Source organism: Pleurodeles waltl, chromosome 6 (assembly GCF_031143425.1).
Source record: "Pleurodeles waltl isolate 20211129_DDA chromosome 6, aPleWal1.hap1.20221129, whole genome shotgun sequence".
NCBI lineage: Eukaryota > Metazoa > Chordata > Amphibia > Caudata > Salamandridae > Pleurodeles > Pleurodeles waltl.
This window is the reverse complement of record NC_090445.1, coordinates 1621819981-1621845603: the sequence shown is the minus strand read 5'-3', so window position 1 is coordinate 1621845603 and position 25623 is coordinate 1621819981. Positions and strand designations below refer to the sequence as shown.

Here is a 25623-nt window from a genome sequence, read left to right as displayed (position 1 = left end):
ACCGGCCGCCAGGGTCAGAATGACCCCCAAAATCTTGGTCTTATCTCCATTGAGCTATAAACAGTTTAGAGTCATCAAAGTAGCAATCCTCCTCATGCAGTCAATGAACCTGATATGGGCATTGTCAGGATCGTGCCCAAAGGAGATGATTAATTGGGTGTCATCTGTGTAGGATGTTATATAAAAGCCACAGGATTTGACTATCTTGGCAAGAAGAGGCCATAAAGATGTTAAAAAGAGTGGTGCTCAGAGAAGAGTCTTGGGGGGCCCGTTGTCCAAGAGCATGGTCCGAGATTTAAAAGTGTGAATGAGACCATGCTCTAATACCCAATTGCATGGGGTCCAGTAGATGGTGGTCATCCAGATAGGAGGAGAGTTGTTTGTTTACAAGTGCCTACAAAACCTGGCCTAAAAAAGGGTAGGAGCGAGATCGGGCGATAATAGGAAAGCTCATTAAAGTCATCATTTGATTTCTTTAAGATAGGAGAAACCCATGCAGTTTTCCACTCCAGTGTCATTTTCACTGATTTCAGTGACAAATTAAACAGAGACGTAATGGAATACATGAGTAGAGTTGCCAGGGTAACCACTATGTTTGGGAGATACGGGTTGGAAGAGGAACCCGATTTGACTTTGATCAGCATATCCAACACTTGCTCTTGAGTAATGGCACAAACATCTCAAGCAAAGCAGGGGAGTTTAAGGGGGCAGAATTATAAGTGGATGAAGAAGCAAGTTCTGGTGGGAAAACTTATAGATTTTCATAATTTTTCCCTCAAAGTGGTCCGCAAGTAAATCACCCAGAGTTTGTGAGGTAGGAATAGCCAATGTGCAGGCATGGAGCTTAGTAAATTCATTTAGCACACCAAAAAGCTATTTGGCAGAATTGCCGGCTTGATCAATCTTTTTGATCGTATGTAGTCTGTATGGTTTTCTGCACGCAGTAGACAGATTGTGGAGAAGGAAATATCTCCACCACCAAGTATGAATTGTACATAGTTCTAAATTGAACACTTAAGCCACCAGAATCAGAAGTGGTGAGTTTACAAATTTTTGGCAGATTTTCAATTTCCTGTATAAGCACCCACTGGGCAGTCACAGTCAATATATAGCTTATGCCCTTGTATTTAGTGGGCCTGTGTGGATTAGATACAGTTCTTATTTGCACACCAAAGTTATTCATTTAGATCAAAGTGAAAATAAAATTGCAAGTATTAAACTATTATACACAGGTTTTAACACATATGTGCAAACTCTACACTGAAATTTCAGTGGTTAAATAATTTTATATCCTCTGTTTCACAATGTGACAAAAAGACATGGTTCTAAAATGTATGTGTCACACATTCAAGCAATCTGAACATCAAGGCAATTGACTAGTTTAATAAATGTATCTCTCTGACACACTAGAAAAGCAAATATCTGAAAGGATGCAACACTCCATTATGTACATGTAGGCAGAACATTGCCAATTTAAAATGTATTTAATAGACTAGCGTGTGGTAATGATGTTACCACTGGTAGTAATTTTATCACCAGCAGTAAATTGGTGGGATCTGGGAGGTAATCAGATTGTCTACCTATTCTTGAACAAACCATGTGCAACTGAACAGTGAATTTAACTTTAAGGTTTTGATTTAAATACCAATTTGTCACATCAAGATAAACATATTCAGTGGGTGCCTAGGTATTATGACATAAAACGTCATGAGGCTGGTGGCCAAGTTTCTGTAAATGTCAACAAAAATCCCAGATGGTTTTGGTGTACATGCTGTACATTACCATATTCCGTATTAAAACAGTGAATGGTTATTTAGGTGCAGGCATCAGTATTTGGTGTTTCATGCAAAACAACCTTTAGTGAAAACAGTAAATTAAATATTGGATAATACTAGTTGTGAATTATATGTTTTGAAAAAATGCATGTTACACAACAATCATAGCCAAACATGTAATACATAGGCACACATTACATTTTTGCAAGCTTCGTGAGCAGGAATGGTTTACTAATATTTACCTCTATACATTGTGCGTGATTTTGTCACATACAGGGGTAGGAGCAGCAAAGGGCTGAGAGATAAGGCAAGTTACTCTCATAAACGGAAACAGCACAAAGAAGGAAAGCTATCCCACATTGCCCAGCCAGGTGACATGTCCTGAACCGTGAACTGAAATGTAGCTAAGAATTCTCAATATCGGTCGACAAAGGAACAGCTCAAGTTCACATAATCTTCTTACGTGTTGGAGTACACAGATTGAAGCAAGGCTTCCTGATTCCACCAGACACCACATCTCATCACATCTTGTCACATCGCCCACATCTCATCTATGGGTAATCTCACTATATCAAACACATTCTGTCTAGTGATCTTCTGTCTAGTGATCTAGAGGCGAGCAGACCTACAACAACATTCACCCCTTGGGAAATTATATATATATATATATATATATATATATATATATATATATATATATATATATATATATACTGAAATAATAAGTACAGATTACCATCCCAACATCCCAAAATGAATAGGATACTTATGAGAGGGAGCTCAAAGCTCTGAACCTCAGAACCAGTTGTCACAGAAAAAGGTCCCATCCAAAGCTTACTAAAGTCGATCTGAAGTTCCATAATTGATAAAGAGATGATCAGATGGAAATCGAAGTGATCTATCTGACAGTTTTATATTACTATTGTGACTGGGGCCTGTCGCTCAGGATCGTCCCACAGAAATGCAGTTCATCTATGTCCATGGATCAGCAGGCCCCAGAAGGCAGCATAGCATGGGAAGAATGAGCAAAAGAGAAACGAACCATGAAGCAAGCAGAATGAAAGGTCAAACTTGTGACTGTAAGAGGCTTGAGATGGGAGGGAAATGTGGTGGGTGGTCAGGATACCTGCACTAGTTTGAATACATCACCAGCAGCTGCCTTTTCGTGCCTCAGCCCTTGCACAGAAAGCAGTGATCTCCACAGTTGTCTATCAAGCATCAAAGGGTTGCTAAAACATGCTAATGGTTTCTGCAGAAGATTCAAGCTGTCGCGGACTGTGATATACTGGGATGTGTGGAATGGCAAAAACTGTGAGCGGCCCACTCTGTCACTGAGGGGTCACTCAGCAAAGACTTTCACACTATGGTCTTCATTGACTTCAGAAGGGCGGCTAATCTCGCACTCCCACCCCCCTCCATTTAGGAGGGCCAATTAGTTGTTCATTTTAGTGAGGCTGGTCAGAGGCAGAAAAATAGGACCTTTTTTCAGAGCTGCATTTTGTGCAACTTAAGATGCTTTAAACAGAATAATGTTCTTTGTTTGTGCCCGATCTTTCTCAACGAAAGGGGTCAACTTCTAAAACCATCATTTCAAAGACCTGGAACTTGTAATGAGGCAATAGAAAATGTATTAACTGCAAGACGAAGGCTTTGGAGTCATACAAAGAATGCCTAATTAGGCTCATAAAATGTTTGAGGCGAACTCTTGGCAGGATAAAACATTATTCTAATTATAGATTTTGGCGACTCTTAAACACTAGGATTTGAGCCGGTGTCATGATGCCCATCTAAGTTAGGGCTTATTGGGTAAATGAGGAACTACTGGATTCACAAACATCCACATGGTAGGTGAAACTGCAGAGAATGCTCTTACAGCTCACACAGTCTCTCACCAACTTTGTTTTAGCTTCTGTACTGAAGCTGCCAATCATAAGGGCATTCCTTCCAACAGAAGGGACTGCGACAGAGAGGTCTATATCCTAGAAGATGATGATGGTGTAGCTGGCAACTAGTCCCATAGCGAAGAGTCCTGTTTCGTTAAGGCGAACAGTATTAAGCACACTGGACACTGTAGGGCCATATAAATAATGGAAAATGTTAAAGTACCAGGACCAGCATACTTAGTAGTGTTGCTGTAAAATAAGAACTAGCCGCGTGTCACTTTAATGACTTAACAACAATGTTCTGCTAATATGAGTTGTGATGAAAGTCATCAAACGGCAAGAAAAAGCTGCGGCCAGACAGGGCCACTCGCTCTGGCCTGCACTGATGACTCAGCAATCTGTGACATCAACGGGGGAACTCTACAACGTTTCTGACATTCATCAGTAGTAGATTAGGGTCAGGTGCAAAGAAAAGGGAAGGGGACTAAACTATACCTCAAACTATGGTCATGGTTATCTTGTGTACCTTATAAGTAGCTGTGGAAAGAGTGGACGGGTGATAGCATCTGATCCTGCTTCAGGGCCACAGACCTTTGAACTGATATGCTTCAAGGGGACACTGTGGTGTGTGGGCTGTGTGCTCCATGCTGCAAATTTGACTGGGTGTCCGTCTGGCTACACACTATCTAATTGTCAGCAGTTCTCCAACGGGGCCTTTGTAGAACTCCACTTGCACATGGACACTGGCGATCATGTCTTAGAAAACACACTAGATTTTTCTTCTCAATCTGTTTGAGCATCTTGCTTTCAGATTTCTTGCCCCTTTTGAATTTCAAGCCCAGTGTGCCTGGACCACTCTTGACCCTCTGCCCACCAAGGTCATTCTGCAATAGCTTCTGTCATGGTCTTGCTGTTGGGACATCTTCAACTTATTGCCATAGTCAGCAGGTGACCCTGTGCAACATGCATTGAAATGACTAATACCTGCCCCCACTCCATTTTTATAGCTATGGAAGCCTTAAATACTGTAATACTGTAATAGTTAGTAGTTGTGTTTGTACTGTTACTGGCAGCAACGGGTGATGCAAGGGGCAGTGGTGTGCTGACAAGGGCCCTGGCACTTCTTTTCTTACAAATTAAGCACTAAGTATAGCCTAGTGTGATTTCTAAATGCAGCCCCTGTGGATGACAAAGCTGAAGGGCAATAATTTGGCCAGACCATTCATTCTACTAAATGTTAGTTAATTATGCCCATTTAATTATTACTGTGAGCTGATCATTACTTCAACTCACTATATTTTAAGCCTAAAATTATTCTGCAGATTACTTCAACATATTTTGACTAAGTATTACTTTAACCTGATCATTAATTTGACTCAATATCACTTTGACCTGACCATTACTCTGAGAATGACTTTATCCTGACCTTTATTTTAAGAGTATTACTTTGATTTGGCAGTTAATTTGATGGTGTCAATTCAACCAGACCATTACTGTTGGAAATTACCCTTTCTGCAGGGTTATTTCCAAACGTATTGCTTTTCTCCTTCTATTTTTCTGACCCCCCTTATTGTTGGCTTTAGGACGCTGGGCACTTTACCACTGTGATTCGGTGCTTGAGTGCATATGCTCTCTCCCCTACAACTTGGTATATTTGTCTTACAAAAGTTTAGCCTGTAAGTCTCTTGTAAACTGATATAACATATATCCTGGGTAGTTAAATGCTACTAGTGGGTCTGCAGCACAGATTGTGCCACCCACAGAAGTAGCCTTTCAAACTTGTCTCAGGCCTGCCACTGCAGGGCTTGCATGCACAGTTTTCTGCCACACTTGCTTGGCAAGTCAAACTACTTGCCAAGGCCTAAACTCCTTTTTTGCTACACCTAACTCACCCTTAAGGTAGGCTCTAGATAGCCCTATGGGCAGGTTGCTGTGTATGTAAAAGGCAGGATATATATCTTTATGCACTACATGTCCTAGTAGTGACAAACAGCCTATTTAGTTTCTTACTACTGTGAGTGCTGCTCCTGTCGTAGGACTGCATTGGAAATGCCCTGACATGTTTAAGTGGTATCTTCTGATCTATGAGGAATAGCGTGTTCAGTATGTTTGGAATAGTAGTGAGAAATCCTACTTATTGGTGTAGATGGATTTTATTTTTACCATTGCAGAAATCCCACTTTTAGAAAGTGGGCATTTCTCTGTGCTCATAACTCTAGTGCTTTTGCAGCCTGCTTCCAATTCTGGGGCAGCGTGACAGCTTCACTTGGTGCATACTTTCCAGACAGCCATCACACAGAAGGGTCTGGGTGTGACAGAAGAGGCATCTGCATACTGATAGTCTTCCTGGGCTGCTAGGGAGAGGAAGGGTCGTTCACACCTTACATGTGAATAGTCTGTGTCCTGCCCTCACACAATGGACTGATTACCCCTTAGTGATGTCTGGTACGGGGTTGGGTTGAAAGGGTGTTTTGCATGACTTGAAAGGATTTCTTTGAAGTTACCCCCTGAACAAAGGCATTTTTGAGTATAAGTAGAAGGGGCTTGCCCCTTGATTGCTAGGGCACATTGAAGCTGGGACTGAACCTCAGCCAGAGGGACTGCTGAATTACACACAAGACTCATCTGGACTGTTCTTATTTTGTTGCCCTACCACCTGGTGTCTACTGGGTGGCACAAACAACTAATTTGGATTGCTTTTCTGCATGCTACCCTCCTACTTGCTGTACCCTGATATTGGACTGCCAAAGAGCTGTGGTGATATCAGGAGAGATCGCCACTGGGGCTGCTGGCTTTACTGTTCTGGTCTGTCTCACCGCTGCTGCCTACTTTGTGCCCCCCTTCAAGTGTTCTTCCAGGTGCCCAGAGAATTGGGGTCACTATGCACTACCTCTGGCTTCTGCTATCCTGAGTGGGGAGCGCTTGGAAATTGGTTTTCTTTCCCCCTTGCTCTATGGCCTGCGTCTGGAAAGTGCTTAATCTGCCCTTCTGTGAACAAACTTCCGGCACAGGTCGTGAGTCTTGCATATCTCCAGACTCAGGTGTCAGATTGCAGCCCTTGCAAGAGCACATGGTGAGTGCCTTTATTTCCCCTGGATTTTGTGGGGAAAAAATCAGTGCAGCATTACTCCCCAAGAGCTGTGCCCAGGACTGGCATGCATAGACTTTCTGCACAGCCCCAGCAGGAGGCTCACGAAGGACCACCTGTCTAGACTCTCCCTAGTAGGAGCCGTATCATCAGGAGTAACATGGACAACCTGACGTCAGAGCAGGACTGAGTCCTGCAGGGTTGCTGCCTGCGGCCGCAAGGAGTGTTTGTGGGCCACCACCGGGATTGCCACCCAGGGCCGCTGTCAGACATTTCGCAATCAGCAGTCCGGGCTTCCCAGCAGGGTTTCCCTGGCAGAAATTGGCAATCACGTGTCCCCCACGCAAGGGACGCTCTGATGGGGACATCCTAAGTCTCTGCGAACCCAGAAGAGACGCCGCGGCACCCGTCTCCCTCCCATACCTAAGAACCTACCGGGGACCATGGAGGGCCCCGGGCTCGCTAATGTACTTTGGCGGCATATGTCTCATGGTGACATTATGGGGGACACTTTGAGGGAGCAGACAAAAACCCACTGTATAATGTTGAGAAAGCACATGGAGGACTGCACGCCCCATGTTGTTATATGAGGAGCACACACATGGAAGGAGGATCTCTGCAGTTACTGTATAACAACTAAGAGGAGCTCTAGTACTCTGGGCCCTAGGTGGCAATTTATATGTGCTGGGTTTATGCTCAGAGCAGGCGTTAAAAACACCATTGTTTACAATTGGCCGCAATGGGCTTTGCAGGATTATCGTCAACATTTTTTACGCTAATCCTGCAAAGCTCCAAACTAGCATCAAAAGGTTTGATGCTAATTCCCCTAACTACTGCCACAGTGCGCCGTTTCTGGCATTAAGGGGGCGCTAAGGGGCGCAAGAGAAGTGGAGCTGCATTGGGCCCAGCGTAACTTTTCTTAAATCAGGACCAGAGTGTTTAAGCATATACTACCTTTGTGTAATTAACACCATTTCTACTTCATGGAAACAGTCATAGGTTGCACATATATCAAGAAGGGTGCCCTCAGACACGTCAGAGCAAGAAAACAAACAAGTAATATTAACTTATGACTGTGCCCAGAAACAATTTTTTGTACGGTAGTTTTAAACTGCTTAGAAATGGCATTGGCACACTTCTCAGTGTACTTAATTTACACCTCAGTGAACATGATTTTAATAGTGCAAAAATAAAGGTAGACTGCAGCAACACGTTTCATAATTACATAAGGACCCTCATTTCAATCAGGCCCTGGTTCACAGTTTGTTCGTAAGCCCCATTGCTACCTGAATTGCAATTAAGGTACAACCACATACTGTTTACAGTGCCTAACGTACTCTAAGCAGTTAAGGAAAGGTATGTAAATCAAAACGTCATAAATTAAGCACATTGTGAGAGCTCTCCAAAGGGTCTAGAGTTCGACAGAGTTTCTTTTCTGTAAGGCAGTCCTTACACGAAGGAGAACATCACGCAAACTTCAAGGCAGCTATTGCAATGTTAGGCAGTGCGTGCCAGATGCCTTTCTACCTTATAGATTCGGTGTACCTTCTATAAACTCTCTGAGAGAGCCTCAAACTTTCTGTGCAAAGCCAGTTAAAACAGAGCTGGGCTCCAGCCTCCCCACTCGAAATGTGGGGAACAACAAAAATATGCACACCAGGCACCAGGCCACTGCTATTTTTCCGCCGTGCATCTACAATCCATTTGAACCCTCGTGTCGGGATTCATGAAAGGCATCTCTCTGCGGTGCTAAACCCCATTACCTTGGAGATCCTGTGAACGTAGGAAATGGGTCATAGGAAAATTACTCAGTCTTTTCCTGTGTTTTGGCAGCTGCATACAAAGTGGGGTCTGTATAGTGGCTGTCATCATCCAGTTTCAATTCACATATACAAGTCCTGGGTACTGCTTGTCTGCTGCACATCTATATGCTAAGCATTGACATAGTTAGAGATTACAGTTATGGGCCCGATGTACTAAGCCATTTAGAGGTCACAAGACCTGTGATTCACTTTATCACAGGGTTTGTAACCACTAAGTGGCCTTTTACTATGTACTAAACCCATTTTGTGATTCAGCGAGTGGTTACTGAATCTCAAAATGGTTTTAGAAATGGATAAAGATTTGCAATTTGGAAGGTACAGTTTTAGGTAGTCCCTTCAAAATTGTTAATCATTATATATGATTCGTATGTATCAAAGTTTTGCAGCCGAAATCCAGTTACTGACTTCCAAATTGAGGGGTAACACATTCATTTTTGTAAATGTTTGAAAAACGTTTGGTGGGCAGTAGGCTATCCTGGACCACTGGCAACTCCAGACAAACGTTAAAAAGTCTGCATTAAAAAGCTAAGTTTTATTTAATTTAAATACAGTCACAGACACAAGGTCTGCTAACCCCAGTAGGCCACATCCTTGTGATGGTATGCATCAAAGTGAATTGCAACTGGCGTCCTATCTCATGAATATCATTGAGTTAGGTCTGGATTGTGACGGACTACAGTTCAGAACTTTGTAAACCGACCTATTATTACATAGATTTATTTTTTTTAAAAGCCCTAATTTATTAATTTTACGTTAACCAACCTGGGCAGCGTTAAAAACAATAACCACAGTATACAGTTAATAGACAAGGGAGCAATGCCTCACAGAAATGTGAGTGGTGCGAGTCCACAGTAGGGCTGCATACAATATCTGTAAAACAGGGCACACTGGACACTTCACCACCTCTGTTCCAGTGGCCCTGGCCAGCAGAGATCTATTCAACCGAATCAGTACAGTCACAACTTGACAAGACTGTGTCTTGGGCCGCAAATCTATCTCCCAGGTCCCTCCATATGAGCATTTCATCTCTACCCTATCATCATTCCTACTTATCTTCATGTGAATCTCATCTGCAAGCATCCATTCTTCCACGTCCTTGCTCCAGAGTGGTGTCTCCGGGGGACGTTGACCCATCCATGTGATTGCTACCCTGTGTCTGGCCAGAGCCAATGGTAGCTGCAAGAATTAGTATGCCATCTTACAGTCTTTGGGCCTGCTAATATTCCCCAGTAGCAGAATTATGGAGTGAGGGCAGTTCAGAAGAAGTGGTGCAAGTGAGTTCACCCGCTATCTGTAACCAGAAGTCCTGCACTCTGTGACACCCCCAGGCAAGGTGAAGAAAGTGTGACCCATGGGACCCGCAACTGAGGCACCCATCAGAATGGTTTTGTGATACCCTATGTAGCGTCTACAAGTACCATGTAAAAAGTTGTAATGTACCAACTTAAAATGAGAATTGCTCAAAACTGTCTTTGTTGCAGATGTGGGTCTAGTCAACACCCATCATGGTAGCCCCCAGGTCTCTCACCCAGGCCACCCGGACTCACAGTGGGTGCCAAGAGCATTTGCAGGCAGTGCTTTATAGGAGGGTCCAGTACATAGGTTTGGAAAATTTGTTTCTGTTTGCACAGAGTTAGCACATTGAGGCCCTCATTACGAGTCTGGCGGTCCTGGGAACCCCAGACTTTCTGTGGTGGTCGGACCACTGACAAAGCAGCAGTCCAGAGCCGCCACGGTCCGACTGCTGGCACAGCCAGGTTGCCGCCAGTCTTTATCTGCCAGGGCAGCACTGCAAGCATGCACTTGGCATGGGCAGTGCAGGGGCCCCCATGGACAGCCCAGTTGTTCTTTTCACTGACTGAATTACAGCACTGCAACATTGCCACTGGCTACATGGCTAAAGCCTAAAGCACCTGGGGATACTTTTAAGGGTGAAGGTGCCTCGTGGTGAAAACGTGGAAGTACTGAGGCATCGCAGACCTCAGAGGCCAAGGCAAAGCCTTTGCCAGTCCTGGGAAATCTACCTGAAGGCCATCAGATAAATTCACTGCCTAATACTGCTGTTTGACCTCTGCCACAGAAAGGGACACACTTTAAATTTTTTCATTATATAAATAGGGAATAATACTTTCTTATTCCTTATTAGTATAGTAAAAGGTTGGAAGAAAATAGGAAGGGTGAAGCTTCGATGTGGTGAGCATCCACTGGGTTCAGTTCACTTCCTTGCTCTCCAGTCTGGTTACTACTGTTGTCTATAAAATAGAGACAAAATATCACAATCTTTTTCAGGTACATGAGATATGAAGACTCTGGTATTGGTGATATTGCCTCATATATTGGGAAAAACAATCAGTTCAATCCATGAAGTTGTAAAGAATCTGTGTTGTCCAATGATTATGGCGAGTTCTGTTTGCAGTATCCCCACCTTGCCTATAAGGCACTAGTGACTGAGTTCCTGGCTTTGTCATCTAAAGAGCAGCCAAGGCAAGTTTGGAGACCTAATGCTGCACTCATCACTTTCACATTTCTTTCATTTGAGCCTGTAGCATTCCAGCATGCCCCTCCTTTGCCCATCACATCCCATGGAATGCTACCTTGCGATGAGTAGCGTTTCCACAAAAACCATGATCCAAACACAGACATTCCAAGCCCAGGGGGAAGGAGCCTGGTTGAAGCACTTAAAAGACATGTCAGCCATTGTAGATCCAAACAACTGAGGCCAAAAAACAGAAGGCTGAATTTATATATACGACTATGGCCGGAAAAGTGACTACATACCAATCACAGGGAAATTCCAGGAATTTTCCTTTCCCAAGTGTTACATACATATTGTGGTCAAGTACATGAAAGAGGCCACGAGTAAAAGTATGGATGAGTACTGCCGTTATCCTTGTCCTGTGAGACGCATAACACAACACCGAATGATACCATCATGATCCTTTTATTCTCCCATCCATCTCATCATATCTTTTCAGTGGAAATTTAAGAACTACCCATTCCTGTCTATGTATCCAGTCACATAGGATTCAACCATTCACTCACATCACGACATTCATACCATTCCAGCATGGCCTATCACCATTTTACGACAGTAAATATGAAAACATATATGGGCAGGAGGGCAAAGCAAAAATAAAACATTGGCAAAGCCAATTGGTTGACACTCCTGCTAGAGATGAGAAATATTGGCATTGCCAATCGTTGTTCTGGAACTCGAGAAAAAAAGTAAAAACCTGACTTCTGTAGCGCATGGTACAAAGTGACAGGCTGTCTGAGTCACCTAAGAGCACAATGGCAATGAAAAATACATCCAGCAAATGCATCAGTGTTCTCAAACACTGTATATCAACCCATTTATCTCTTTGCCAAATCAGCAACCGGCAAAATGATCACATAATTAAAGAGCACTGTCCTACATTCCTAACACATCACCCCATGCCACACTTCACTAGACCAAAACAATCTAATTCATTAAATTTAACCAATCACACTACACCACAAATAAAGTAAGTACCACTACATTAGATAATAGTAACACCTGTTGATCTGATTCCACAATATCATTGTCACAATAATATCATCTAGCATAACTACTGAAGCCCTAAATAGCGTTTTTAAAAATATCATCCCACCGGAGTTAATAAAAGAAAATCTATATCAATGGGAAGACATTTTTGTACGGAAATATTTATGTCATGCAATATTTCCATATATAATATTCTGACAGACAACCCACTTGTTACTTACAGTGTTGAGTTTTGCAAAACTGTTGCATGAAGCAATCCATAAATACACAAGTATCAACTGCACCATCATACATCTTAAAACACTATGGCCCTCATTACAACCCTGGTGGTCCAAGACCGCCAGGGCTGTTTTGGCTGAAGCACCGCCAACAGGCTGGCGGTGCTTCAGAGAGGATTACGACCGCGGTCGCACCGCGGTCACACTGCCGGGGCCGGCGGTTTCCCGCCACATTTGCCCCGGTGGTGATAATCCGCCAGGGCAGCGCTGCTTGCAGCGCTGCCCAGGGGATTACGAGTCCCCCTACCGCCAGCCCTCCCTGCGGTTTGAACCGCCAGGAAAATGCTGGCAGTATGGGGAGTTGCAGGGGCCCCCTGACAGGGCCCCATGCAGCTTTTCACTGTCTGCATAGCAGACAGTGAAAAGCGCGACGGGTGCAACTGCACCCGTCGCACGGCCGCAACACCACCGGCTCCATTTGGAGCCGGCTCCCATGTTGCGGCCCACATCCCCACCGGCCCAGCGGGGATGTCATTATGGGCACCGCGTGAATGCGGCTTACAACTTGGCGGGCGGCAACTTAACTCAACACCAAGTGAATCAGGCATTACAACATATTGATATACTGCACCAAACATTACCACATACTATTAGTCGACACTAAATCAAATACCATCAAACCAGACATCGTACCATAACACGTCACATCACATACACTACCACATCATCCAACCTTCCTCATACCACGATACACCAAACCACACCTTATCAGACCAAACTACATATAGCTTGAACAACTGTGGCTAGTGTGCAGCATGTTTTTGAGCACTCCTTTTGATGGCAGATATTTGATCCCATTATTTATTCAACTCCAGACTGCACCATCCATAATCACACATCAGAGCATCACACCATACTACAACAGCCCACATTTCATAGTAGCACACAGTACCACAGCACAGCATCTCACATGACATCAGTCACATCACATCATCAACAGATTCACATTTTTTCTGATGTGCTATGTATCCAAATGCACACTAATGTATACAATGAAGTGATGGATAGAATGCCATTGGTAATAACTTGGGCCCCATTCCAGACCTTTGCTATTTTGCCCAACATGCTACCTCACTTTGGACCCAGCCATATGTCACAGTCTTGACCCTGCTCCAATTGGCATAATGCAGCCCAAACTGCCAGGCCTGGCCCTCCTTGAACCGGAACACAAACAAACCAGTACCATTTTGCCATAGTTAGTGCTCATCAGCCATGTATAGCTTGGTTCCAGTAACACGGTGTGCACCGGACCTATGTCTAACTTAGGGAAACACACTAAAGTGTACAAAAAAGTGATAGATGGAATGCTTAAGTTAACCTTAGCCACTGATAATCACTCAGCCTGCATCCAAGTCCATTGTTATTTTGCACAACATGCCACCTCAGTTTGGACCCAGCCCTATGCAAATCAGTCTTGGCCCTGCTCTAACGGTATAGTCAAGCCAAAACTGCTAGGTCAAGTCCTCTGTGAGCCAGACCCCAAGCAATTCAGAACAGGTTTCCTCCTAGTTAGGACTCATCAGTTAGGTATAACCTGGTTCCAGTGACACATTGTGCATGGAACCCACGTCTGGTCCTCGTCCCACTTAGAGCTAAACACTAAAATATACAAAAAAGTGATGGATGGAATGCTAGAATTAATCTCAGTCACTAGTAATCACTCAAACCCCATGCCAGTTCGTCAAACTTCTGCACACAATGCCACCTCAGTTTGGTCCCAGCCATGTGCAAATCAGTTTTTGTATACTCTACTGCATCCAAAACCAGGCATTTGTTAGTATGAGACATAGATCAGAAAACTGAGGTATTCATCATTTTTAGATGGGATCTGGAAACTGTATTCGTAATTGACATAGTCTCTGGATTGGAGGCACAGACCTTACCCCTGCTCATATTCCCTTTATCTGCAACTTTTCAAGAAGAGTTGTAACACTGGATTTAACAATCTAGATGATTTGGGGTTTCAGTTAACTTCAGGTGTCTACCAATATATGGCTTTATCCATTATAGAAGCACCCTGTTTTATTCTTATTTTTGTGGCAGTCAGTGGGTTTCTTAGTAATTTCTTTTTTCGCCCAAAATGGCTTTGACTTTAGTATTTTTATGGTACTACGATTGAAAAGGCTGAATGCTAAGTAATACATTGGCAGAAGAGTTTGACAGCCTCTTTCTTTGCAGAAATTATGTTTGCAGTGTAATTATTTTGAATCTGCTGCTACAGCTCTTTGAATCCACTCAGCTCGCTCTAGTAGAGTAAAATGAATAATACTACAACATGCTGCACTATTCAAAATTAGTTTCCATCATAGCCTCAATTACAATGCTTCATACCACACCTTGCAATGTGGTACCATACATAACATACCATAAAATACAACATCAATCAACAACCCGTTACACCACACCGAGTTCAGCGCTCCAGGATCGTGCCACTAGGTACTGGGAAAAAAACTGAAGCACTGCCACCTGATGCGCATGATGGTGGTCTCTGCAGCCGTAAAGGCACAATCAGTGTTTTTTCACTCACATAATAGCAGTCTAAGGGGCTACACTGTCCTTTTATTCTTTATCTCTTACTTTTCCAGAAAAGGGCTTGTGAAGGAGACTTGAGATGTTATGGAAACCATTTTACATCAAACTAAACATTTGTGTGGGTGCTTTAGCACTTTTTTTAAGTACAGTCTGAAGAATTGCACCACTGCAACCTTTTCACCTAAGCTGCTTATTATATTCTTTCTTAGTGTTTCTACAGGCCCTCCTGAAGTAAGGCGAAAGTCTACACCTAAGAAGATATTATATAAAGAAGTGTTCCGGGCATGTGGGCGGAACTATCCAACTGCCTACGACTATCAATGGAGATACCCTACGAGAGAATATTGTATAGCTTGGTGTGGGAGGGGTTAAGGATGCCCATATTCAATGTATGTCATTATTTAAGCTAGAAAGGATCACAAAACCATTCAGGAATAGCGTGTACAGTGGATAACTACTAGACGAAGATGAAATACACATATACCCAACCTGACAACATCAATGAGAGAACGACCAATGACTTAACAACAAAGCCAATGGTGGAACATGCATCTCCATCCCCACATACGCAGGTTCTCAAATGGTTGCAAGTGGGTTTCAAGATGGATAATGCAAAACAAATGTTTAACAGTAAAGAAGAGCACAGGTAAAACGAAAGTGATAATGCATGACCACCAGTGATGCTTGAAACAACAGGGACAACAAATAAACTAGACTAATTCGGTGAAATGCTTTCAGGACAAGGAAGCACGCTGAAAGTAGGACTTAGAGCACAGACAGTGACTGAGAATGAAGGTCACAGGACTGCATACCACACACAAGCAGCCACCTGTTTGAGCCAACTTATCACCCGGCATACAAATCACAAACTGAACTCAATGGTTGATGAAAATTGTGACTGTTGTGCTCCATAAACAACTTGCAACAATGGACAGCATATCATGATTTTACAAGGTGCTGCAGAATATACAATAGTAACAATGCAACTAATTCATATAATTTCTCTCAAACACACATTTCATAACAACTCATGATTACGCAATAATGTACCTACTCTTCTATTTATTGACATGCATATTGATCAGCACCTCCTAAAGCTCTACAAAAGCAACCAATCCATTTTAGTAACTTTATTTCATAGCTTAATTCTGTAGCCCATCAAACAGTCGCCTACAAAACACACCTACCTCCAGTCAATCAAACTCACTTGAATCATGGATGTGCTCAGTAACTGGACCCCAAACATGTTCTTGGTGCAGTTACATCAGCCATTTACACCCAACAACGTCAGATCTCATTGCACTCCAACAGTGATTGAAAATGACACAGCAAACTGCTGAAAAACGCCACACTCGTGCTAAAGCAACATAAATGCACAACTAATCAAAATCCATTTGCTAGGGCACAGTCAGTCGCATTGGGCAAATAGCATTCTTGCTTTCTTTCTGGGTTGAACACAAGTAAGTCACAATGGATGGATGCAACATATCACACTACATTATGGTATGTCATGAGGTTCTTGTGTAGCCTAGATTTTGCACTGTTCATGCTCTCTAAGTGCTTCTGAGTGTATCTCTACTGTTGCTTAGTAGGTGTTTTCCCTAAGGGCAATATGTCCACTGGAGTGTTAAGAGGTATGATCTTTCACCGGATCTGTGCGAGTGTGGTTAGTGAGTTTTGTGTTTTGGGTGTGGTGCAGACGCCTGTGCTTCCATGTCCCACCGTGTAATGCATGTTCTCCACGTGAGCCTTACTACCACCTAGCACCTGTGTGGACCACTTAATCAATTGACAGGTCTCAGTGGAGTCCTCTCTGGCAGCTTCACTATCCATGGTGTAAGATCACCAAGAGTTACTAGCGTAAAACCCAGCATTAGTATATTCACTTTGAAAGGCCAGTGACACAACCACAGCCCTGCTATGTTTGATTAAATGTGATTCAATCCTCTGCCCAAACTCTTTCCAACAGAAATGATGCAGAAGCTGAGGCCATGACATATTCTTGCTGGGTATAGTGGTATGTTTTTGGAGTATGATATTGCAACAAAAAAATTATCCATCTGAATGGATCTTCGCTGATAATTAAACGACTACATTTTGCTCATATAAATATTTTCATAGTATAGTCTGACGTATAAATGTATACATATAAATGTATCCTAAATATTATCTTCATAAATATCCCACTAGAGTCAATAATCACAAATTTACACCCTATACAGATGATAATGAGGTAAACATATTTATATCAGGCAATAGATGAAATTCAGAGAAAGAACTGGTCTTTCCCAAAAGCGATATTCATGCCCTATTGGAAGATTTCCTGCTAGAACTGAGGGATAACCTCCACTTTTTCAGTTTGTGCACCCTGTCGTTTTTTCATCTTTCTGGGCAGATTTACCATTTACGTTTTGCCAGGCTTTTCCTGACAAAAATGTCAATGGGGACATTTTTTGGACATGCCATAAATTCTGTACAATTCGCGAATTTCAATTTGGACCGAAACTCCTGCTTGCTTCTGCTGCAACATTAGTGCGCCACTTCAAATGAGGGCCATCATCTAAATAGAGGTTAACAGAATATACAGATTTTGGCCCTGCAAAGCAAAGTGTTCTGGGTTGGTGAAGCCTCTGCCCGACATACCTGGGTTTTGATGAGATCATCATCTCGATGTATCTTCAGAACGTATCCCATTTTGCATGTGATGACATACTGGCCTCCATTAAAGCGCCCGCTGCTGGTTAGGTTCATGACTGCATTCTCGATCTGCAGTTCCTGGCACTCTGTTGCTTCACATGAATACTGAACGCAGCTGAGAAAAATCAAAAGACAGTATTTTTAGTTTGAAACACTACTGCTGCATGTGCTGGGGTTTAATAAAACCAGGGCTTTGTCGTGAGGCTTGAGGAATAGGAAATGGCTTCCCATTCTTCACAGCTATGTTTCTCGTGTGATAGCTGTAGAGACAGCATCAGAGCCCTTCATCTGCAGAAGATCTTACCACTCTAGTGTGAGCTCTGTCTACAGCCCTCCCCATGTGCTTCCTCATACGTCCATATCCTCTGTCTCTAACTTCACCCCTCTTAATCCTGTGGTACGTCAGTTGCCAGGAGAATGTGAGGAAACTACTTATGTCAAAAGCCAAGAGACCATTGAAAAAGCACACCGAAGGATGGACACCCGGGTGGCGTGGTTTGATCTGTAAATGGTGTGAAACGCAGGTAGTGCTAAATCATGCATTTACTCTCAAACCAAACAATGAAATGGTTGAAATTCTTCCTTATATGCCGAAGAAGAATTGCTCGCATTAGCGGAGGTGGCTTTCACATCACAGTGGATTGATTGATTGCTCTGAGATTATTTGAAAAGGACACACTACAAAAAAGTCACCTCTCTCTGCTGGATGGCTTGACGACCTACTCAAAACTACCTTGATGATCAATGCACGCATCTATATCCTCTCTCTAGATTTATGGGACAGTCACAGGTGAGGAATTGTGGTAAACAGTAGTGGTATGAATTCAAATATAAAGCTAAACGATAAGTGTTTTATGTAACATTCTCTGCCACACATCTGCTTTGTCCATGTGCTGTAAGTAACATATGTTACTATCATCTAATTTAATGGCACTTTATTTATTGTTTTTGGAAAGATAGAAGGCTGAGTTGTCCTTACTGGGAACTGTAGATTTCTGCATGATTTGTTGGCGAACATACAACTCAATGGGCCAATCTCATACTGCAGCCCAATACCCTACAATATCCTGGACATGTGTTCTTGTTTATACACCAGATATTTGACAAAAGTCCCTAGTTATAATTAGAGATTTCACAAATACTTGCTAACAAACAAGAAGATCATCATTGAGTCCCCTGGAGGCTGTTCATTCTGAAACTGAACAAGGAAGACGATGGGTGGCTGTTTTTCTTGTCTAACCCCTTCACTGCACTAAAGTGGTTTTCATTCATGAGCAACAACAAGTTGTTTTCGTTTTTACTCGAGAACTGGCCACCATACCCCAACAATACACTTTACCTTTTAGCAAACAGTGCCACTCAACAATTGAATTCTCTTCAAGAACTCTTCCAGTGTAATATAACGTAACAAATATGCTCTCATGTACATGCTACGGACACCCGTTGTAGGTCCAGAATGGCTAGATATAGGCAGGAATGTCAGGATAAATCTGCATACAATGGATCTAAATGGACCCCATGCATGTAGGGAGAAGTTACTGTGAAATTGTGGTATGCTTCTTTGCCTACCCCCCCCCCCCCCCTTGGACTTTCCTTGAAAACCCCTGACATACTATAAAATGTAACATGACATAACATAAACTGAGAGTGAGCAGTACCAGGGAAGCATTTTGAATATTCTAAATCCACTAATTTTGAGGAAGTGGAGCACTATCGTTGCTGATGAGGGTGCACTTTTTTCTACCTCCAAGTCTTTAATACTTGGATTACATTTCCAGGAACAGGGCTGTGGTTAAGCTCTGTGGCGAGCACACTCAAGCTCTGATTTCCTTTGGCCTTTACTTAACCTTGATCCCCTGCACACTACACGCTGCAGTCTTATCTTACTCTTGGAGTGCCCTGTGGTGTATGTTAGCAGCGTCTCTTCTCATTGCAGCACAGCAAAGACCTATACAGTAAAAACTGAGAGAAACCCCTGTAGGTTTTGCATGTTATAAAGACGGACTGCAGCATGTGTCTGTTTTGTGCCACAAAGATTGCTGAGCTAAAGGTGAGATAATATGCTACACAAATATAAATTGCTTCCCTGTAATCGTAGTTCTCTTCCAGGGGAATTCTCATCAAAGTCATAAGCACTGAATATTCCAGCTGACTTGCGAGGACTCCGGAGCATATATTAAAAATATCTATGTATGACAATATTAATGTATGTAGTACCTTTAAACATTTATATAGGCCAGGTCTCTTTAGGTAGCACCTCGCACTTTATAATTATGGAATAAAGAAAACCCTTTTAATAGCAAGTCTGTGTACTGGATTTTGCAGTTTTTCTGGATTCGCCCAGAGGTGAAGGTTGTGTACTGGGCTATATATATCTATATATCTATCTACATATATATATTTACATATTCTACAATTTTGGCAAAAAATGCCTCAATGGTATTGAGTTTTCATATAAACAGTTATTTTACAGTACAATCATTTCTGTAATGCAGAAAACAAGAGAGAAAAGGTTAAATACAGCCTGGATCTCACTGACTCTACGTGCTGAACTGAAATAACTGCAACTAGAAAAGCAATTTTTCAGGAGAGGTGTTGCAAAGATGCTTTGTGTATAGGTTCAAAAGGTGGGCCCATGAGTTTCCAGAGGAAAACATTAAGAGCCCACGGGGAGAAATAGAACATACAGATGGGAACACCTTTTTCAACCCTTCTAAAAATTTCTTTAGCACAGGCATTTAAACAAAATAAACCTGAGTAGGAGACTTTCCGTAAGCAGTAACAGCTATGAGATGTACCTTCACAGAGGATAATTGCGGGCCAGATTTTGATAGATGGAGGAGATAAGGCAAGATTACATGCTCCTGCCCCAGAATTAGATGAAGATCATTTTGGGCACACCACACATAGCACCTTTTCCACTTGAATGCATAGGAACATCTAGTAGAGGGTATTTTGGAATCCTTAAGACTGTTCATGCATTTCTGTGAGAGGCCTACATGTCCATATTGGAGAAATCCAGCAGCCATGCTGTCAAGCTCAGAGATGGAAGGTTGGGGTGGAAAATCTGCTCTGTGAGCTGGAACAGGAGATCCTGTCTGCATGGCAGACTATTGCGCCGTCTTTCTAATAGTTGAAGGAGATCCGGGAACCACCACTGGTGAGGCCATTCTGGTGCTATGAGGATCATCCTCGTCATGGATCTGTGCGGTTTGTTGATCAATGCAGGGATCTGTGGAATTAGGGAAAACACGTAATGAAATTTCCCAGACCAATTAATTAAAAGAGCACATTCCCTTTTGTCTCTGGTTTGGAGAACCTGTATTTGAGGTCTAGGCATTTTTTGTTGTTTTCATCTGCAAACAGTTCGATTTGAGGATGTCCCCATTAGTGAAATATGTCTTCTACAACATTGTCATGCAGAATGCAGTTGTGCTCTTCGGTGAAATTGCAGCTGATAGAGTCCGCCTGAGCATTTTGGACTAAAGGTAGGTGAATGGCAGAAATCGACACATTTGTGGCTTTTAGCCACTTCTAGATGGCCTGCGCTTCCAGAGACACAAGTGTCCCCTTGCTTGCTTAAGTAATGCATTGTGGTGTGTTGTCTGTCAGGATCAGGAGAGAGTTGGTCTGTATGGACGGGTAATAGGACTAGAGGACTGGATGGACCACCCTCATCTCCAGCATGTTGATGTGATATTGTCCGACCACATGCCTTGCGTTTGCAAAGGGCCCATGGGAGCACCCCATCCCTGGAGGGAGGCATCGGTGATGAGTGTTTGTTTGGGAAGGTTCTGGTAGAAGGGAACCCCCACTAGTAGATTGTGACATTGAGACTCCCATGTTAGCAATTGCTTTGCATCCTGCAAAAGAGTCAACTTGTCGCCCCAGCTGTATGAGAACCAACTCAACTGATCCTTCAGATTTTGTAGTAGAGGTCTCATATGCAGCCTGAAATGGGGGACAATGAAAATACAAGAGGCCATTGATCCAAGAAGAGATGCCACCTTTCTGGCTGATAAATGCAGAGTGTGTAGGAGATTGTGGCACCCGCTTTATTGAGGATAATCTGTCCTCCGAAGGACACACTCTTGTGCCCAGAGTTGTACCCAGGTAGTGAAGTTTTGTGTTGGTGTTTGTATGGATTTCACAAAATTGAACTAGAGACCCAACATTTGCATATCTGATAACGTCTTTCCATTTGGGATGTGGAGAAGCTTTTTATGAGCCAATAATCTAAGTAGGAGTAGACAAATATCCTTTTTCTCTGTAAGGATGCTGCCACTACAACCATGCATTTCAAGAACGTGCGAGGTGTAAATTTTAGGCCGAACTGTAGTATTGTGTACTGACAATGCTTAGATGCCACTGTGAAGCGCAGGAACTTCCAGGGTTCTAGGGTTTTGCAGCGATCAGAATGTGGAAATATGCATCTTGGAGATCAGTGGAACATATCCAGTCCCCCTAATGGGGTTGGGGTTAGATCTGGTGAAGGGCAAGCATCCGGAATTTATCTTTCCATACGAACTTATTTAGCAGTTGTAAGTCCAAAATGGGTCTGAATACTTTGTGTGGACCTTTTTGCTTTGCTAGGAAATAGCAAGATTATATTCCTAGCCCCCGTTGGGAGTGTTGGACCTCCTCTACGGCCTCCTTTCGGAGCAGCCTGGTCACTACATCCTGTAGTAGGGCTCACTGAAGACATGATGTTTTTGTAGGTGTTGCAGCAGGAGAAGGGGACTTGAATCACAGTGAGTAACTGTTTTGAACAATATTCAAGACCCAGTTGTCACTTGCGATGTAGCACCACTTGCCCAGATGGTTGCTGATACTTCCCCCCACCAGAGTGGGTAACAGAGAGCTGGTCTGCGGGTGTGATAATGAAACCAGGTCTGTTGGTGCTGTTTCAGAGTCCAGTGAGGGTCTGAAACCTCTGTTGATAGGGTCGTCTATCATATGGTCTATATCTCCAATAGAAATCTTTCTGCTTTTCTAGACCCATGGCTTTGAGAGTATCAAGCTCCGCTTTCATTTTAACTATCTCTTTATCTGTGTGTAATCCAAAGAGTGAGTTTCCAGTGAATGTCAGGTTGAGAATCTGCTGCTGTGCCTCTGTTTTGAGGCCTGTGAGGCGAATCCAGGAGGACCTTCTGGTGCAGATTCCGTGGGAATACCCATAAGCAGCCAGATCAGAAGCATCCCATGCCGCACTAATAATCTGACTGGAGACCAGACCCCCCGTAGGATCTCCTGGAAGTCCTGCCTGTCTTCCTTTGGCAATCTTTCTGTGAACCGAGAAGGAGAATCCAAGAGAGATCTGTCATTTCACCCTAGTAAAGCAGATGTGCTAGCCACCTTCATAACAGAAGTGGAAGTACCACACATCTTCTTTCCCATAGCATCCATCTGCTTGCTGTCCTTATCTTGGGGCACAGAAGAAGAGGCAGCAACAGAGTGTGTCTTTCTTGCCACAGCTGTAATAACTCAGCCTGGTGGTGGGTCAGACCTCAGGAATAACAGATCATGGTCGAGTGCTTTGTATTTCTCAAGGATCCGTGATGGAGACGCTCACAAAGATGCCGGAGTGAGAAAAAGGTCCATAGCTGGTTCTAGAAGGCTTGGGACCAGAGGGAGCTGTGGTATGGAAGCTGACCGATGGTTCAGGATCTCAAAGATGACGGATGATGATGTTGTGGGCCCTGCGATGTCAATGTTCAGTTTGGATGCGCCCCAAACCAACACATCGTTGAACATTGTTAAGCCATTTACTGGAGGTACTCCTGCCATTGGAATGTCTGTTTGCGTGGGTGAATAGTCTCTCACTGAAGACCCAGAGGAGGTAGAACAGGTGGGAGACCTACATCTTCTATGTTGTGACCGGGATCAATGAGACCGCTGGGATCTCGAAGTGGATCTGGTCCTTGTTGTTCCTTACCTCAATATATTTCTTAGAGGTGTTGTGGATCTCCTTGGGGTTCTAGGTGCAAGCACATTTCTCCCCTGAGGAGTAGTTGAAGCCAGAGGGGTCACTGGTGGCATTGTTGTCTTCGGCGACTGTGATTGCCACGTAGTTATAGACGGAGAGTATGTCCCTGAATATTCTGAGTTCGGGTTCTGCTGTGCCTGTGGTTTGCTGAGACTTTCCAACAATCGTGGAGAGATGTTCATTGGGGTCTCAGGTGGTGCAGACTGTGCATGAGACCTGGTGTTCAGTGGCTGCTCTGACAAAATCTGAACATCAATAGAAACAGAACATCCTCCTGAGTTGAGGGTATTGTCTGAGCTGGTGACTGAGACCTCAGGCTGTGTAATGGTGAACACCTCTCATATGTCTGAGGTCGACAGATGTTTCGACATTGACAGAGGTCGACGTTTGAGTGTCAACGGTGAAGTACATGGCAGTGGGGCTACAGATCTTGACGTCGACAATTGTTGGATCAGGGGAATGTGCCTTGATGTCGAGAAGCTGGCCTGTTCTGACGTCGCTGGGAGCCGCATTCCAGAACGGTGCCTCGCCATTGAGTGGGTGTGTTACTTGCTCGATGGACGCTTTGCGGTGATGCATGCCTCAACTTCGAAGAGTGAATCCTTGATGCCAAAGGAGATTTTGTCAGCCATGTTCCCTCAATGTCAGGTGACGATGTTTCTTTGACAGAGATCTTACTGGTGAGGACTGCCTTGACGTATAGTGGCGTCAGTGAGAAGGAACTCTTGACGTTGATGTTGATGCTGACGGAGGACAGACAGGGATCTGCCCGACCTAGAACTCCTACCTCTTGATGTCAACCGGGATCGCCGTTTCTTTCTGCCTTTCTGAAGATCTTCCTATGGATGCCTTCTTTAGATGAGAAGAGGGGTGTTTATAGGTAGATTTGATCTCTCCAGGGCTGCAGGAGGATGTTTTTCCTCTCTCCTGCAGCCCATACAGACAGATCTTTTCTCTGTCCTTAAAAATTCTCCTGGACAGCTTCTGGCAATTATAGCATTTTTCAGGAAGATGAGTCTCAGGAAGACAGACAATACAGACAGAATCAGGATCTGTCTGTACCTGCTTTTTGCCATAAGAAGGACACTTCATAAAAAGTGAAGGCATGATTTGAAAATAAAAAAACAAATTCTGTAAAAAAAATTATCTACTGTACACTATGTAATGAAAGAAGTCGAGTGAGATCAAAACAGGAGTTTTTGGAGAGAACTGTTTGACAAAATGCAAAAAAATAGGTGAGCTCAGTGCTTCAAGATGCTAACAGTATGGGCCGGAAAACAAAACTGACCTATCACCTGTGTGGCATGCTGGGTTTACAGAGGGTCCTCTAAGGTCTTGAAGGCATGGTGCCAGCTTTCTCTGTTTTGTTTTTAAAAGCAGCCTATTGGTAAAAATACCTTTCATTTCATTGCAGTTTTCTGGTCAAACAAAGGCTGTGTTTACACCTTTCCTCTCTTGTTTTCTGGTTTTCTGCATTAAAGTTAACTTTGTAAATGAAAACGCAATATCATTTAGGCATTTTTATCTGCAGAGAAATGACAAGTGAATATGAGTGTGGGCAGGTGTCAGCAAGGACTGGGGACTGGTGGAAGGTCACACCCCTACATAATTCTCAACTGAAGGGTCAGTGGGATAACCCAGAAAGTGGCAGGCAACACCACTGTGAAGAGAGGAATAACGCAAGAAGAAGCAGGAACACATCACTATTTATGAAAACCTGTGATGTGAGGATAAACATGACTCTAAAAAAAGCAACCATGTGCCATTTTTTCAGGCCCCCCTGTCGGAACACCCCCCATGCATACATTATGCCTGGTGCAGGCATAATGTGGCACAAGGGTTTACAAAGCTGCGCAATGCAAACATTGCCCCACTTTGTAAATATGGTGCAGGAGAAAGGCCTCCTTTACACTGCCTGAGCGTAAAAAATGTGACCCTGTGGCATCATAAGGTGCTTAAATAATTGTATTGTAAGTGTATTTATATAGCGCTTTCTACCCCTGACGAGGCGTGGAAGCGCTTATCGGCGAGTAGC

At 43.3% G+C, this 25623-nt stretch overlaps 1 protein-coding gene across 1 annotated transcript in view; it reads right to left on the bottom strand.

The window, feature by feature from the left end:
* The window catches only part of PAPPA (pappalysin 1), a 572334-nt gene that overhangs the window by 95114 nt on the left and 451597 nt on the right, over positions 1–25623 (bottom strand). The window contains exon 14 of the mRNA XM_069241521.1: positions 17549–17717. Coding sequence (XP_069097622.1) covers positions 17549–17717 — 169 coding nt within the window. The remainder of the gene's footprint in view (positions 1–17548; positions 17718–25623) is intronic.